Source organism: Mesoplodon bidens, assembly GCF_964165515.1.
Source record: "Mesoplodon bidens genome assembly, chromosome: X".
Classification (NCBI taxonomy): domain Eukaryota; kingdom Metazoa; phylum Chordata; class Mammalia; order Artiodactyla; family Ziphiidae; genus Mesoplodon; species Mesoplodon bidens.
This window is the reverse complement of record NC_138163.1, coordinates 113,066,580-113,079,909: the sequence shown is the minus strand read 5'-3', so window position 1 is coordinate 113,079,909 and position 13,330 is coordinate 113,066,580. Positions and strand designations below refer to the sequence as shown.

Sequence of the window (13,330 nt, the reverse complement as noted above, 5' to 3'; positions counted from 1 at the left end):
ATAACTGGATACATGTGGAAGATGGCTTGGAAAGAGAGCCTAAAGACAGAGAAACCAATTAGGTGAGTATTCATATTGTCTCTTCCACAGATCACATCATGAGGGCTAGATCTGGGCAGAAGCAGCTGAACTGAAGAGTTTTTCTCTTGTTTGTTTATGCAAAGCAAAACAGACTGACCTTGATGACTGGAGAGGTGTTGGTGGGGCTTGGCTCAAGAAGGAAGGTAAGTAAAGGGGTCGTTTTAGAGGTAATGAATATGTTTAGTACCTTGGCTGTGATAATGGTATCATGGGGTATACATATGTCCAAACTTATCAAGATGTGTACATTTCTTTGTATGTCAATTACGCTTTAATGTAGGTAAAGGGAAAAAAAGTGTGGAAAATGACTGCCTTTGTACAGTTTAGACATTCTGGAGGTTGATCGCAAATTTTGGATTGTTGTGGGTTTTTTCTGGTTTTATCCAGAAAATACTCAGGAGAGAGGTCTAGGCTGACAATCTTGAGAAAAGCCTTGAAGCGATGCACTGAGGGGACACATCATCAATCACCTATGCAGTCATGTGGCATAAATACTTAGCCTGAATCCAATTATCAGTAAACAAGCAGGCAATGCAAAGTGAGAAACATTTTACAAAACAACTGGCCTGACCTCTTCTGAAATGGCAGTCTCATGAAAAAAATCTGAAGAGGCTAGGGAAGTGTTCTAGACTAAAGGAGAGTAAAAAAAAAAAAGACAGACATGGCAACTAGATGCAAAGCATGACCTTTCATTGGCTCCTGAGTGAAAAAAACCAAAAAGCCAGAAAGAATATTCTTGGCAGAATGGGGAATATTTCAATTTAAATTAGATAATAGTACTGTATCACTGTTTACTTCCCTGAGTGTGATTAGGTAAGAGAATCTCTTTCACCTTGGAAGATATATGTTGAAGTGTTACTAAGTATGCAACATAATCATTAAAACTATATAGGCACATAACACATACATGGATATCTTATGCAGGATATATAAAGATGTTTGTTAACATATAGATAAAACATAAACAGATGTTACTGGAAATAAATAAAGCGAATGCGGCAAAACGTTGCACTAACTGCAGTTCTGCCCTAAGTTTGAAATTGAAATAAATAAGAAGCTAAGGAACCTTTAAACATTGTTTAAACGAACAACTAAAATGTTCTTAAAAAAGAATGATTGATTGGGTAGAAGAAGTTAAGGGAGTCAGAGATAAGCTGTTGGGAAGATAGACTTTGTTCATTTCTAACAGAACATGGGCTTCATTAGGACATCGTCCCATTTTAAAAGACGTATAGAACGCACATATGGTACCCAGAGACTTACCAGTGGTATTTCATGGTTTGAGGAAACGCTCCAACTCATTAGATCACCCAGTATGACTTCACCCATATTTCTCTTTTAAAAGTCTTGGGGTTATATATTAAAAGAATGCAACTCTCTACCAGAAAATGGTTCAGCAAATCCCAGCCATATCACATCTCAGAGCTTTCAAGCATGAGGATACACACTGCATTTATTTCAACACCTGTGTGCATCCTGCAAGAAGATGGTCTTTTTAAAAGTCACCTTTGAATTCAGTCTTTTCATCCAGAGAACAAACTTATTGTTAACAACAGAGCCTATCTATTTTACAGTGGCAAGTCATCTCTTAGCCTAACTCGGCCACTGGAGAAAGCACTTCTGTTCTTGCATTCAGTTCTGCCACGATCCTCTCAGCTCCACAAGTTGTCAGGTCCACGGCCTGATATGGACTTTAATTTGGGTGCTTTCATAGGCACGCTGCCTCTTTGCCAGTGTTGACAGGCCTAAATAATTAATGCTTCTAAGCACCCAGGGCTCTGAATCTCACCACTAAAATATGTGACTTCGTTTCACAGGCTTTGCTTACTTCAAAAAAAGGCAAAATCCTGCAGTAGGCATTAACAACAGAGGTACTAGAACTCAGTTATTTTTGGAATTCATAGACTTTACAAAGGCATATAAGATTTTGTCATATGCTGCGCTATCACTTACAGTCCCAACAGGCCATTAGCTCGACTCAGGTCTCATGTGGAGAAAGAGAATCTGATGCCCTAAATCACTGAGGTGTGGTAAAGCTGGGAAAACAACTCCAAACAAACAGTTCCTTTTCCTTCAGAAAAGAAATGAAAGCTGGCTTTTCTACAAGCTTTGATTTCTCTAATCTCAGTGCCCTCACCCACCCTCGTCAACTTCTTGAGGAATCTTTCTCCTTTCCCAGCAACCCTGGCCCCTCCATGATCTCCATGTATAATCAGCTGCAGCTCACTGGGAGGCTGCCTCTTAGACACAGGCGTCACTGGAAAGTGTTTTACTTTCCATGACCCAACTTGTGAATTTTCCTGACCATGGTCCCCAATCCTCCACCATAAAATGCACTCATACCTTTCCTTTATGTCCCATCAATTTGGATTAGGCACTTCACCTCTCTATATTCTACTCTCACGGAAGATCCTAAGGATAAAATGAATTCTTCGATGCACCATGGGACCAGGCGCCAGAGCTTTAAGTGTGAATCAGGGAGTCACAGGTCTCTTCCTTTCTGTGAGGTAAGAGGGTCAAGTAAACCCAGTTTAGGACCCAGGAAAAAGAAAGCATAGAGCATGCGGTATGCGGTGACTCATGCTGGGCCTCAGGAGAGGAGAAGGGGAGGGGCACAGAGCAAGTATTTGTGGCCTTCATCAAACCCCCTATTGTCTAGCCCAGAACAACAAGAAAAACCAGTAAGCAGATGGCTGGCAACCACCTGTCATGGCCCTTTTAACAATGGATTCATTACCCCTGCAAAATACTTTACTTGTTTTGACCTTGTATTTGCCTCATGAACTCCAGTTTTCTTGGCACCCCGTCCTAGGCAGAGAAGACGACTGAAGAACATCACCAGACCCGACTGACCATTTTGTCTACAAACTTTTTATCTCTGCCCTCAGTGTTACTTGAAAATGTTCCAAAAGGGTCTTTACTTTCCTTGAGCCACACTCATTTTCAAGATTACCTGACCTTTTATTTCAGTGAAAAGACAGACATCTCCAACTTCCCTTCTCTCAGCCACTTCTGAGGAAGCATTTTCAGCTAATGCACTTACAGTGATCCACTGAGCTGTAATTTATTTTCGTTTCGATTGAGCCCTTTTCAGCATTTTGACCTCTTGCACTCATCTTCTTCCTGAAACCTATGCCTGTGTGGCTGAACCACACTGACTCCATCTTGGGCGCACAGGCCTGCCTCCTCCCTCCCCTTTTTGTGTGACTGAGCCTCAGCCTACTCACTAGGACTGTGCCCAAGCCAGACAAGTTCCCTATCAGCTTTTTACCCTTGCCTTCATCTGATGCGAAAACTGGAAGAATGCCTTTTGCTGACGCAGATGGTTAAAGGTCCTGAGACCACCCCCACCCCCCCACCCCGCCCAGAGGAGAGGAAAAAGCCCCAGTTTCCATCCGTGCATACATGCTCTGGCCCCTTTAAGTCCCCCTGTACCCCTGGTGGTGGCAGGGAGTGCAGCTACAAATGTTTCAGGATCACTGTTCACCTGATCCTACCCTGTACGTAAGCTACCCACAGTAAACTTCCTAATTGTACCTTATGGAGTCGCCTGCTTCGTTTTTTGGTCGTGCTGTTCCTTTTGAATGGAGGATATTACTCAGTAATCCCTCTTCGGTAACCTTTCCAACACTACTCCCCAGCCCTTCACTACCCCATCATCCAAACGGAGGTCTTCCCCGAGGCGCTGTAGCCAAGCACCTTTGTCATATGTTTCTCACCTCACCCCTTTCAGCTATCAACTCTGTGGCGTTCACTCTCAAATCTCTCCAGACTGTCCTTTTACCACCTCCTAAAACAAACACAGTGTTTCCACATTCAAAAGGATCATTATCTTCTTCCAACCAAATCCTCTCCCCTCATTGCCTTTCCTTACATTTTCCAGGCAGTCCCCTGGCCTTGGGTACTCTATTTTCAAATAAGTTCCATAACTTGGCCTTTGTGATTGCCTCCTAACTAGTCTAGTCTTTCAACCTATAAAAGTTTTACTTTGGGGCAGATAAAACTGCCGGAGTACATCTTTTTAGCTATTTTTCACCTGCTAAATGATTTTCAGTGGCTCCCTGACACTGACCACACACCTCTGCCCAATACTCATGTCACTATAATGTGACGCCTTCCTTCCTCCCCCACCCCACCTCCTGCTTGGACCCTATCTAACTGGACCATTGGCTCCTTCCTGCCCTTGGCGCAAGGCCCTCATCTCTACATCTTCAGTTATGCTATATACCTTCTTCAACATATGCTCAGTTCCTACTCCATCCTTCAAAACCCTTCACAAATATCAATTTGTTGAAAAGCCTTCTCTGATCTCCGAAATGAATGAAACTTTAATACCACGTTGCCTTGTTCTGACTAACTGAATAGCCAGTCCTTTGCGGGCTAGGAGTATGTCTTTCATCTTCGTACCCCAAAGGCATTTATGACAATCCCTTGTCCAGAACCGATATTAGATAATTTAGCAGATGATTTAAACCTCTGAGCAAACAGTTCACCATTTCCAGACCTTAAGAGAGAACAAAATCCAGGAGTAGCGCAGACAGACACTTACCCATGGATTCCGAAGTTTGACTGCCCACCACCCGGAGCAGCATAGGCTGGCTGCTGTCTGACCTCTGAAGAGACGTAGAAGGAGAGGACACCGTTGTACCATTCACCTTGGCCTCTGCCTGGGGCTGAGGCATTCAAAAGAAAAGAGAATTATTTTTCATAATAAACACCCCAACAAATATATACCTATTGCAGATGCTCAAGACTCAGAAATTATGACTTTTCCTACTTAGAAACCTCCCAAAGATGGTTAAATTTGGGAAATTTCACTGTTGATAAGATCCATGGATACTATCTGTGTACCTCAATTGTACCCCCTTCTAAGTTTGAAAAACATTACAGCTACAGTGGAATACGATATAGAAAATCATTAGCCTAAATAACCAAAAGATTTAGAAGGTCATGTGAGAATGGTGAAATCATATGAGACCACAAAAATGTAGTGGAGAATTCTTATTTTTGTGAAGTATTAAGGAACAAGATGGAGAGAACATATCTCAAAATTTTAAATTCCCAGAAAGCCAGGACTATGTGCAGGTAGGGCCTCCCACAATGCAATATCTGGCTACATTTTCAATGGAGACTTAAAAAAATTATGTTTTAGGGATTATCAAAAGAAAAAACCCAAAGGCATACCAGAAAATAAGACTAATTGGGAAAAAAAAAAGAGTTCCATTTCAAGAGGTAAAATTTTCACTTTGAGATAACTAGTGGAAACCTTTCTGTATTTTTTTCCCAAGATGAATGTTAAATCAAATAAAAGACATTTTTGTAGGAAACAATCTGCAACAACTATGAAATGACATGCTTGTTTTTCCTCCTCTTCTTATATCCCTTGATATCTAGCCCTTTGCTAGGCACATACTAAGTAATTAACAAATCAATACTTGTTACAGTTCTGTAAAGGACTGGGAGTTCTAGTTTTTAGTTTGAAGAGGGGAAAATGATGTTTTGTAAATATCCCATGTTACAGAGAGGTGGCTCTCACTTGCTCCAGCAGCTGCCTTAGCCTATGTAACTGTGACTCCAGCTGTTTATTGTGGTCTTCCAGGATTTGCATCCTGGCTTCCAGGCGGCCTTTGTGTTGACGCAGTAGCTTGGCCTCAGCAATGAGCTCAGCATCCCGGGGACTCTGAGGAGAGGTGGGCATCATTTCAGGAGGGGACGGCAGTGGGGAGAGGCCTTTATGTTCATGCTGCTGCTTGAGACGATCATATTCTGCTTGCAGATTCCTGTTCAGCATCAAAGAAGTGGAAAAGAAAAACAGAACAAAACAAAACAAGAAAATTGAATATCATCACCAGATTTCTTATAAAATGGCAGAGAGATACATCTGACCACCACCAAACACAATAGCAAGCAAAAGGGAGGCACTTAATGAATGGTTTTTATGACGACAATTTTAGCGATGCTAAAAAAACAAAATAAAATTTGAAGCGTCTGCCCGGAATATGTGAGGGGAGATGCTTTTCAATCTTCTATACTCAAAGCCTTACTAGTGCTATGTTTACATAATTAAGCAGCAAAGGAGTTAATCATTTTGTAAATATTTCCTTATACTGTCATGAGATTATGATTCTTATACCTCTAGCAACACTTTGGTTTGCTTAAAAAACATCATCAAATATTTTCAACAGCAATGTGTAAGAACATAGTAAGAGTGTACCCATGTACCCACCACAGCGCTTTAATAAATTTAACATTTGCCATATTTTCTTCAAATTTCTTTGAAGAAATAAAATATGACAGTTACAGCTGAAGCTTCCCCACAGATTCTCCTTACTATGATATCAGTTCCCGGCTCACCAATGCCCCCAAGGAGATAATGCCATCCTGAGTTCCACGTCCATCATTACCACGAATGCATCCACACATACTGGCTTGCTGAGATTCGGCTTTTTCTACCCTACATAAATGGCCATTTCATGTGATTCAATCTAACAGCATTATTTTGCATGTTCTTAAACTTTATGTTTAAGAACTTTGTTTAAGCATGTACATACCATTCTAAGAGTTGCTTTTTGCCTTCAACACCATTTTGGAGATTTATCCATGTTGGTAATAGTTCATGATTTTAACGGCTGTAAGGTATTATTCTGCTGCTTGAATATGCCAACAACATTCTCCTCTCAATGAACATTTAGGTTGTTTCCAACTTGTCACTATTACAAACAGTGACGCAATGAACTTCTGTCTACCTGTCTCCTTGGATACCTGTTTAAGAGATCCTTTACAGAATATATGTAGATGTAAAATTGTTGGGTTCTAGCAACATCTTCAACATTGCTACACATCACCAGACTGCTCTCCTAAGAGTTTTTATACCAATTTACTCTCCCACCAGTAGTGAGTGAGATTTTCCATTTGGTCACATCTTCATCAAATACTTGGTGTTACCAAACATTTAAGTTTTGATTGACGGGTATATTTTAATGAGCACATCTCTGACTACTGGTGAGGCTGAACTTTTTCTGTTTTGGCCGTACCGTGTGGCTTGTGGGATCTTAGTTCCCTGACCAGGGATCAAACCCACGCCCTTGGCAGTGAAAGCGCAGAGCCCTAACCACTGGACCACCAGGGAATTCCCCGAGGCTGAACTTGTTTTATGTTAGTTGGCTTTTCATGTTTCCTTACCCATTTCCCTACTGGGTTGTCTTTGTCTTATTCACGTTCTGGATATGTTCGAGTTGCTTATCCTTTGCCAGTTATATGCACAGCAGATATTATCTCCTACACATATCTTAGCATAGCTGATCTTTAACTTTATTCTTTGCATCTTATTGTACAACAATTTTTAATTTCAAAACACTCCTCCATGTTTTCTGCTTTTTATGTTTTAAGAAAATCTTCCTTACACCTACATTTTAAAGTTCAAAATTTTGTTTTTCACAGGACTTTACCCAGAATCTTTTATGTTTGGTGTGAACATAAAATCTAATTTTACTATCCCCACAATGATAACTTATTAAGCCAGCCCCATAGTCCACCTTTTGTCCACTGATTTCTATGGCATTTATATAATACATCAAGCGTCCATAAATACACAAGTGTGTTTCTGAGCTCTCCAGTCTCTGCTGTTGGTTTATCTGTCTGTCCCTGTGCAATTCCGCACTATGGCTTTAAATACACTGTTGTCTGGTAGGCCATCTCACTCCCACTTTGTTTTGTCTTAAAATTTTCTTGGCACTTCAGACCTCTCTGATCATTCCTATGATTTTAGTGTCAAGATTTCATATTTCAGGAAAATCCTTGTTGAAATTCCGGGTTTGAACTACGTTGACTGTATAGATTAAAATGGGAAGAGCTGACTTCGTGTTATTGAGTCTTCATAACCAGGAATATGGTGAAGCTCTTCAGTTATTCTAGTCTCCTTTTATGTCCATTAACAATGTCCTGGGACTTCCCTGGTGGTGCAGTGGTTAGGAGTCTGCCTGCCAATGCAGGGGACACGGGTTCGAGCCCTGGTCCGGGAAGATCCCCCATGCCGCAGAGCAACTAAGCCCGTGCACCACAACTACTGAGCCCATGTGCCACGACTACTGAAGCCTGCGTGCCTAGAGCCTGTGCTCTGCAACAAGAGAAGCCACCGCAATGAGAAGCCTGCACACCGCAACGAGAAGCCTGCACACCGCAACGACAAGTAGCCCCCGCTCACCGCAACTAGAGAAAGCCTGTGCGCAGCAACGAAGACCCAACACAGCCAAAATTAAATAAATTAAAAAAAACAGGGCTTCCCTGGTGGCACAGTGGTTGAGAGTCCACCTGCCGGTGCAGGGGACACCAGTTCGTGCCCCGGTCCGGGAAGATCCCACATACCACGGAGCGGCTGGGCCCGTGAGCCATGGCTGCTGAGCCTGCGCGTCCGGAGCCTGTGCTCTGCAATGGGAGAGGCCACAACAGTGAGAGGCCCGCGTACCACAAAAAAAAAAAACAATGTTCTGTAACTTCCTGTGTTTTTCCTTTAGCTTTTAGGTTGAATGCTTAAATCATTTTTCTTATTTTTATGCTTTTTAATAAATACACATAGGGGTATAGATTTCCTTCTTGCTTTAGAATTGCTGAGTATACAATTCCAACGGAGGACACCTGTTATTTGATACCCAGCAAATGAGCAGAACTCTTGATATCTTTCTTCCAGTTGTGATGAATACCAAAATAAGATGACAGATTTCTGTGGTTCACAGATGGTATTTCATCGGGTTAGAGAATGTCCTATCCACAAATATGGGAGATGTCTATCTATGAGAAGAGACGTGAGAGGCAAGTGGTGAGCAGGCAAGAAGAGTCTTCCCATTGTCCCTCAGGGATGGCACGTCTTCCGAAATGCCTCGTTTCAAAATGCTGGATCTCTGCACCAAAGATGATTTTATTTCAATCCAATCAATTTTTTTTGGTTTGTTTTTGTTTAAAGCTCTACCCTGTACCTAACGTTACAAGTTTTCTAGGAATTTGTTTAAAGTCATACAGGAAAATCAATCTATGATCTTTTTCATTTACAGGAATATAGTATCCTATCTGTATTGATTGAAATCCTATCTGCTATCAGTCTTCAAGGAGAGTTATATGTGCAGTTTGTTTCATAGCCATCTGCTTTGACAAAGCAGTAATAAGAAGAAATTCATCAAAATAAGTTTACCCTCAGCCAGATTCTACACATAGGTCCTCTGGGTGTGAAACCACCATAAGTAGTTGTTTACATTAATTAAATCCAATTTCTGGCTGCTTAACTGACAATCATCGAAATGCTTCCGTGAACCTGAAGCAGCATCCAGTGTTCACAAGGTTTCATTTGATAGGAATTATCTTCTATTTTTTTTCCCTTGAAGTGTTCACTAAAAGAAATCCACCTTCATTGAAATGTCCCAGTTGGTAACACCTTTTTATGTAGAATCCTATTCAAGACTTTTCTTTCTACCAGAGTGGGTCATCCATGATGTTCTTTTTGAAAACATTGCTTTTACACATGGACTTCAGGACAGTACAACAAACGATTACTATCCTCCCACTTACTTTTCACAAAGTTACTGACAGGAGACCACCTTTTCCAGAGACGTCTTCCTCTGGGTCTAGTTTTCCACAGAGCTCTGCTTTACTGAGTTATTTATAAGTGCCCTTGTTCAGAAACCATGGTTTAATACATACAAGACACTGCACTTCTGTTTTTTATGCTTTCCACTGAAAAACAGAAAAAGCTCATTTGAATCAGCCAGGGCTTCCCAAAGCTGAGCTGTAAAGAATACCAATTGCTCTACACAGGCCTTTCTTGCCTTCCCAGATGTTTGAAATTTCTCTCGGGAGACCATTTCCTTAAAGACCCACATCATTCTTCAGTTTTGGAAGATTCTCGGCTCTTACTGCTTCAAGTATTGCTTCTCTGCCATTTCCTCCATTCTCTCTTCTGAAACTTGTACTAGGTATATGTTAGAGTCTTGTGGTCAATTCCCCATCTTTTTTTTTTTTTTTTTTGCGGTACACAGGCCTCTCACTGCTGTGGCCTCTCCTGTTGCGGAGCACAGGCTCAGAACGTGCAGGCTCAGTGGCCCGTGCAGGCTCAGCGGCCGTGGCTCACAGGCCCAGCCGCTCCGCAGCATGTGGGATCTTCCCGGACCGGGGTACGAACCCATGTCCCCTGCATCGGCAGGCAGACTCTCAACCACTGCGCCACCAGGGAAGCCCCCCATCTTTCTTTAATTGCTTATTTATATTTATCTGTTTTTCTTAGTGCTGTGTATAGTAAAGTCCTCAGAATCATCTTTTCAATTCCTTATCTTCTCTGACTGGGTCCAGCCTAGAATTTACCCTGTCTATTGAGTTCAGTAGCTTCAATGATGATAGTTTTTCATTTTCAAAGATGTCTTTTTCAGATCCATCTGTTCTTCATCAATTTCTGTTTCTTAATTTGTTATTTGAATAAATGGTATTTCCTTATTTATGTCTTTGAGCATCTTAAGTGTACTTACAATCTTTGTTGGACTGTTTTATCATTTTATTTTCATCTAGGCTTAATTCATCATTTGAAGGTCAGTTTGCAGGGGCTATCTCAAGTCTGCATGTGTTTTGGATTTTGGTTTGGAGACATTTTGAAAGGGATACGGTGTGTTTTCTGCTATAGTTCGTGTTTGAGTGTTTTCCATTTTATCTCTCTCCTTCTGAACTGATTGTTCTCTGTCAAGTGGTTTTATGGCTGTTTCCTCTCCGGCAGCAGGGTCTCAGGGCCTCTAGTCTAGGGCTAGATCTTATATTGGTAATTTGAAGCTCCTACATTGAGTGATATGAATGCAATTATTGCTAATTTCATCACCAGGCAGCATGGTTCAGGTCCTGGCTTCAAGGCTGTGATGCTCCCCTTCGCAACCATACTTCTCACTTCTTCCCTAGGTTCTATGCATTAGGTCCATGGCTACATATAAGCTGTAGTCCCCTGCTGCAGTCCAAATGGTTCTCTTTTTCATCTTCCTTTCAAATATAAGTCAGTATGTGTCTGTCTCTCTCCAGGTGTGTTTTGGCAGGACCCTGATTTCAAATCTGGCTCTGAGCCCTGACCTGGTGACGAGAATTTTAATTCCTGTTATTCCAACAGGAGTTTGAAAGTCCACTGACCAGCGTGTGAGCCCCACACACTGCTCACCACGTCCTGCACTCCCCCTCCCCCCAACTCCCCATTTCTGGTCCACAGAAATGTTCATCTTGTTTTCAAGCCCAACTATGGCTTTTTAATTTTTTTCACTCCACATATTACCTACCACTGCACAAATGGTAGGAGAAGAAGATGCCTTAAAGCAAAAGCTAACATTATCTTAATCAGAAGCCTACCAGGACATGTTGATTTTGTAAATGTACGGTCAAGGTTCCCACAGTACTCCTTCAAATCTAAATTTACCAGAACAGGGTTCAGTGAACCAAACCAGTGACCTTCCCTAAACAAATATGTGGCATACGTCAAACTTCTATTGAGCTCAATAACAAACTTATTTATTTTGAGGGAATAGTTTTTTTCCTGAAGCTCTGAGGCAGGACAAGCTGTCACGCCAAACGTTTGAAAAGCCAGAAATAGCACCCGAAATAGCTCAAAAGGAGGTACCTTGGCCAGAAACCAAGTAAAATACAAAGTTCTTTGACTTGAGTCTAAATTCTTTTACAGGTATTTTTAATTTTGATGAAGATTACCAAGAAAAACTGATGTTCAAAGAGTTGAATTAGGGCTTCCCTGGTGACACAGTGGTTAAGAATCTGCCTGCCATTGCAGGGGACACAGGTTTCAGCCCTGGTCCGGGAAGATCCCACATGCCGCGGAGCAACTAAGTCCGTGTGTCACAACTACTGAGCCTGCGCTCTAGAGCCTGCGAGCCACAGCTACTGAGCCCGGGTGCTGCAACTACTGAAGCCCGTGCACCTAGAGCCCGTGCTCCGCAACAGGACAAGCCACCGCAGTAAGAAGCCTGCGCACCGCAACCAGAGAAAGCCCGCACGCAGCAACGAAGACCCAACACAGCCATAAATAAATAAAAATAAAAATTTTTAAAAAGCTTTAAAAATAAAAGAGTTGAATTAGAGATAACTTTTACTAAACATTTCCTAATGAATGTGGTCATGGTTACAGAGCAGTGTTAGGGATTGGGAAATGAAGCCAGTTAGCCCTTATGAACTAAGTCATTTTCTTACGTTTAAAAACTTCTGTGCCAGTACCTTTTAAAGTACATCATAATGCTGGATTTTTTTGGACGCAGTATTTATAAAGCACATAGGGGATATCATTCCCATAAAAGATCAGTGAGATACCACTGGTTCCAGGGTGAGTCATTTTAAACCTTAAACACAAGTACATAATCTGCTCATTTTAACAGTTGGCTGTCAATTTATATTGTTTGTTACAGATATATATTTTACTTTTCTTGAAGTTATACATGTACATTTCACCCCTATTGATTCTCTTAATTGTTAGATGGTATTTGTGGAGTCATTTCAACATAGATGAATATAATGTCAGGGATCAGACAATGACTCCACAGAGAATCTGTTTAGGTTCTTGATTATCTTGTAAATTATATTTCTCTGGTAGCTCCCTAAAGAACACTAATTCAAATTCACTTCACATGATTTCTGTCACCACAATTTCTTCCTGCAGCCAGTCTTGCTAAAAAAAAAAAAAGTCTCCCATCCATTATTAATTTCTTATTCTTCATAGAGCTTAAAAAAATCCCTCCATTCTACAACTATGCAGCTGTATCTGATTAATTTTATGTCATCATGTGTATAAATGTGGTTGTCCAGATACAAATTTACATTAAAAAATTTTTTTTAACTAGCTAATGGATAACTAGCTAATGGATATAAGAAACAAATCAAAAAAAAAGAGAGAGAGAAATCAAATTGGCCTTACCTCTACCTGCTGAAAACATGAAAGCACCTGGTCCCTCTAGCAATCATAGCAAGCTACATGCTAGTTATAATAAAGAACATTACAACAATCTTTGTGTAATTTCTATTAATTTACTGATGTCAACCAAGTGTTTTCAATGTAGGTCATGTACTCTTTAAATGGAACTTCTGTACTGTGTGTAATTATATAATTGAAGATCATTTTCCAGTGATCACTGTCTTAACAAGTCTTATAGATTAAACTGTATATCAAAGTATGAGCACACACAGGATCCATTTCATAAAGTGGGAACAACTACAAAGGTCTGCATCTAAAAAGATT

The 13,330-nt window shown here is 41.0% G+C and overlaps 1 protein-coding gene across 6 annotated transcripts in view; it reads right to left on the bottom strand.

Moving 5' to 3' along the window:
* The window catches only part of DMD (dystrophin), a 2,087,389-nt gene that overhangs the window by 32,270 nt on the left and 2,041,789 nt on the right, over positions 1-13,330 (bottom strand). For all 6 annotated transcript variants that reach the window (XM_081221405.1, XM_081221404.1, XM_081221407.1 and 3 more), the window contains 2 exons: positions 5,618-5,861; positions 4,631-4,754 (listed from right to left, as the gene is read on the bottom strand). In XM_081221405.1, coding sequence (XP_081077531.1) covers positions 4,631-4,754; positions 5,618-5,861 — 368 coding nt within the window. The remainder of the gene's footprint in view (positions 1-4,630; positions 4,755-5,617; positions 5,862-13,330) is intronic.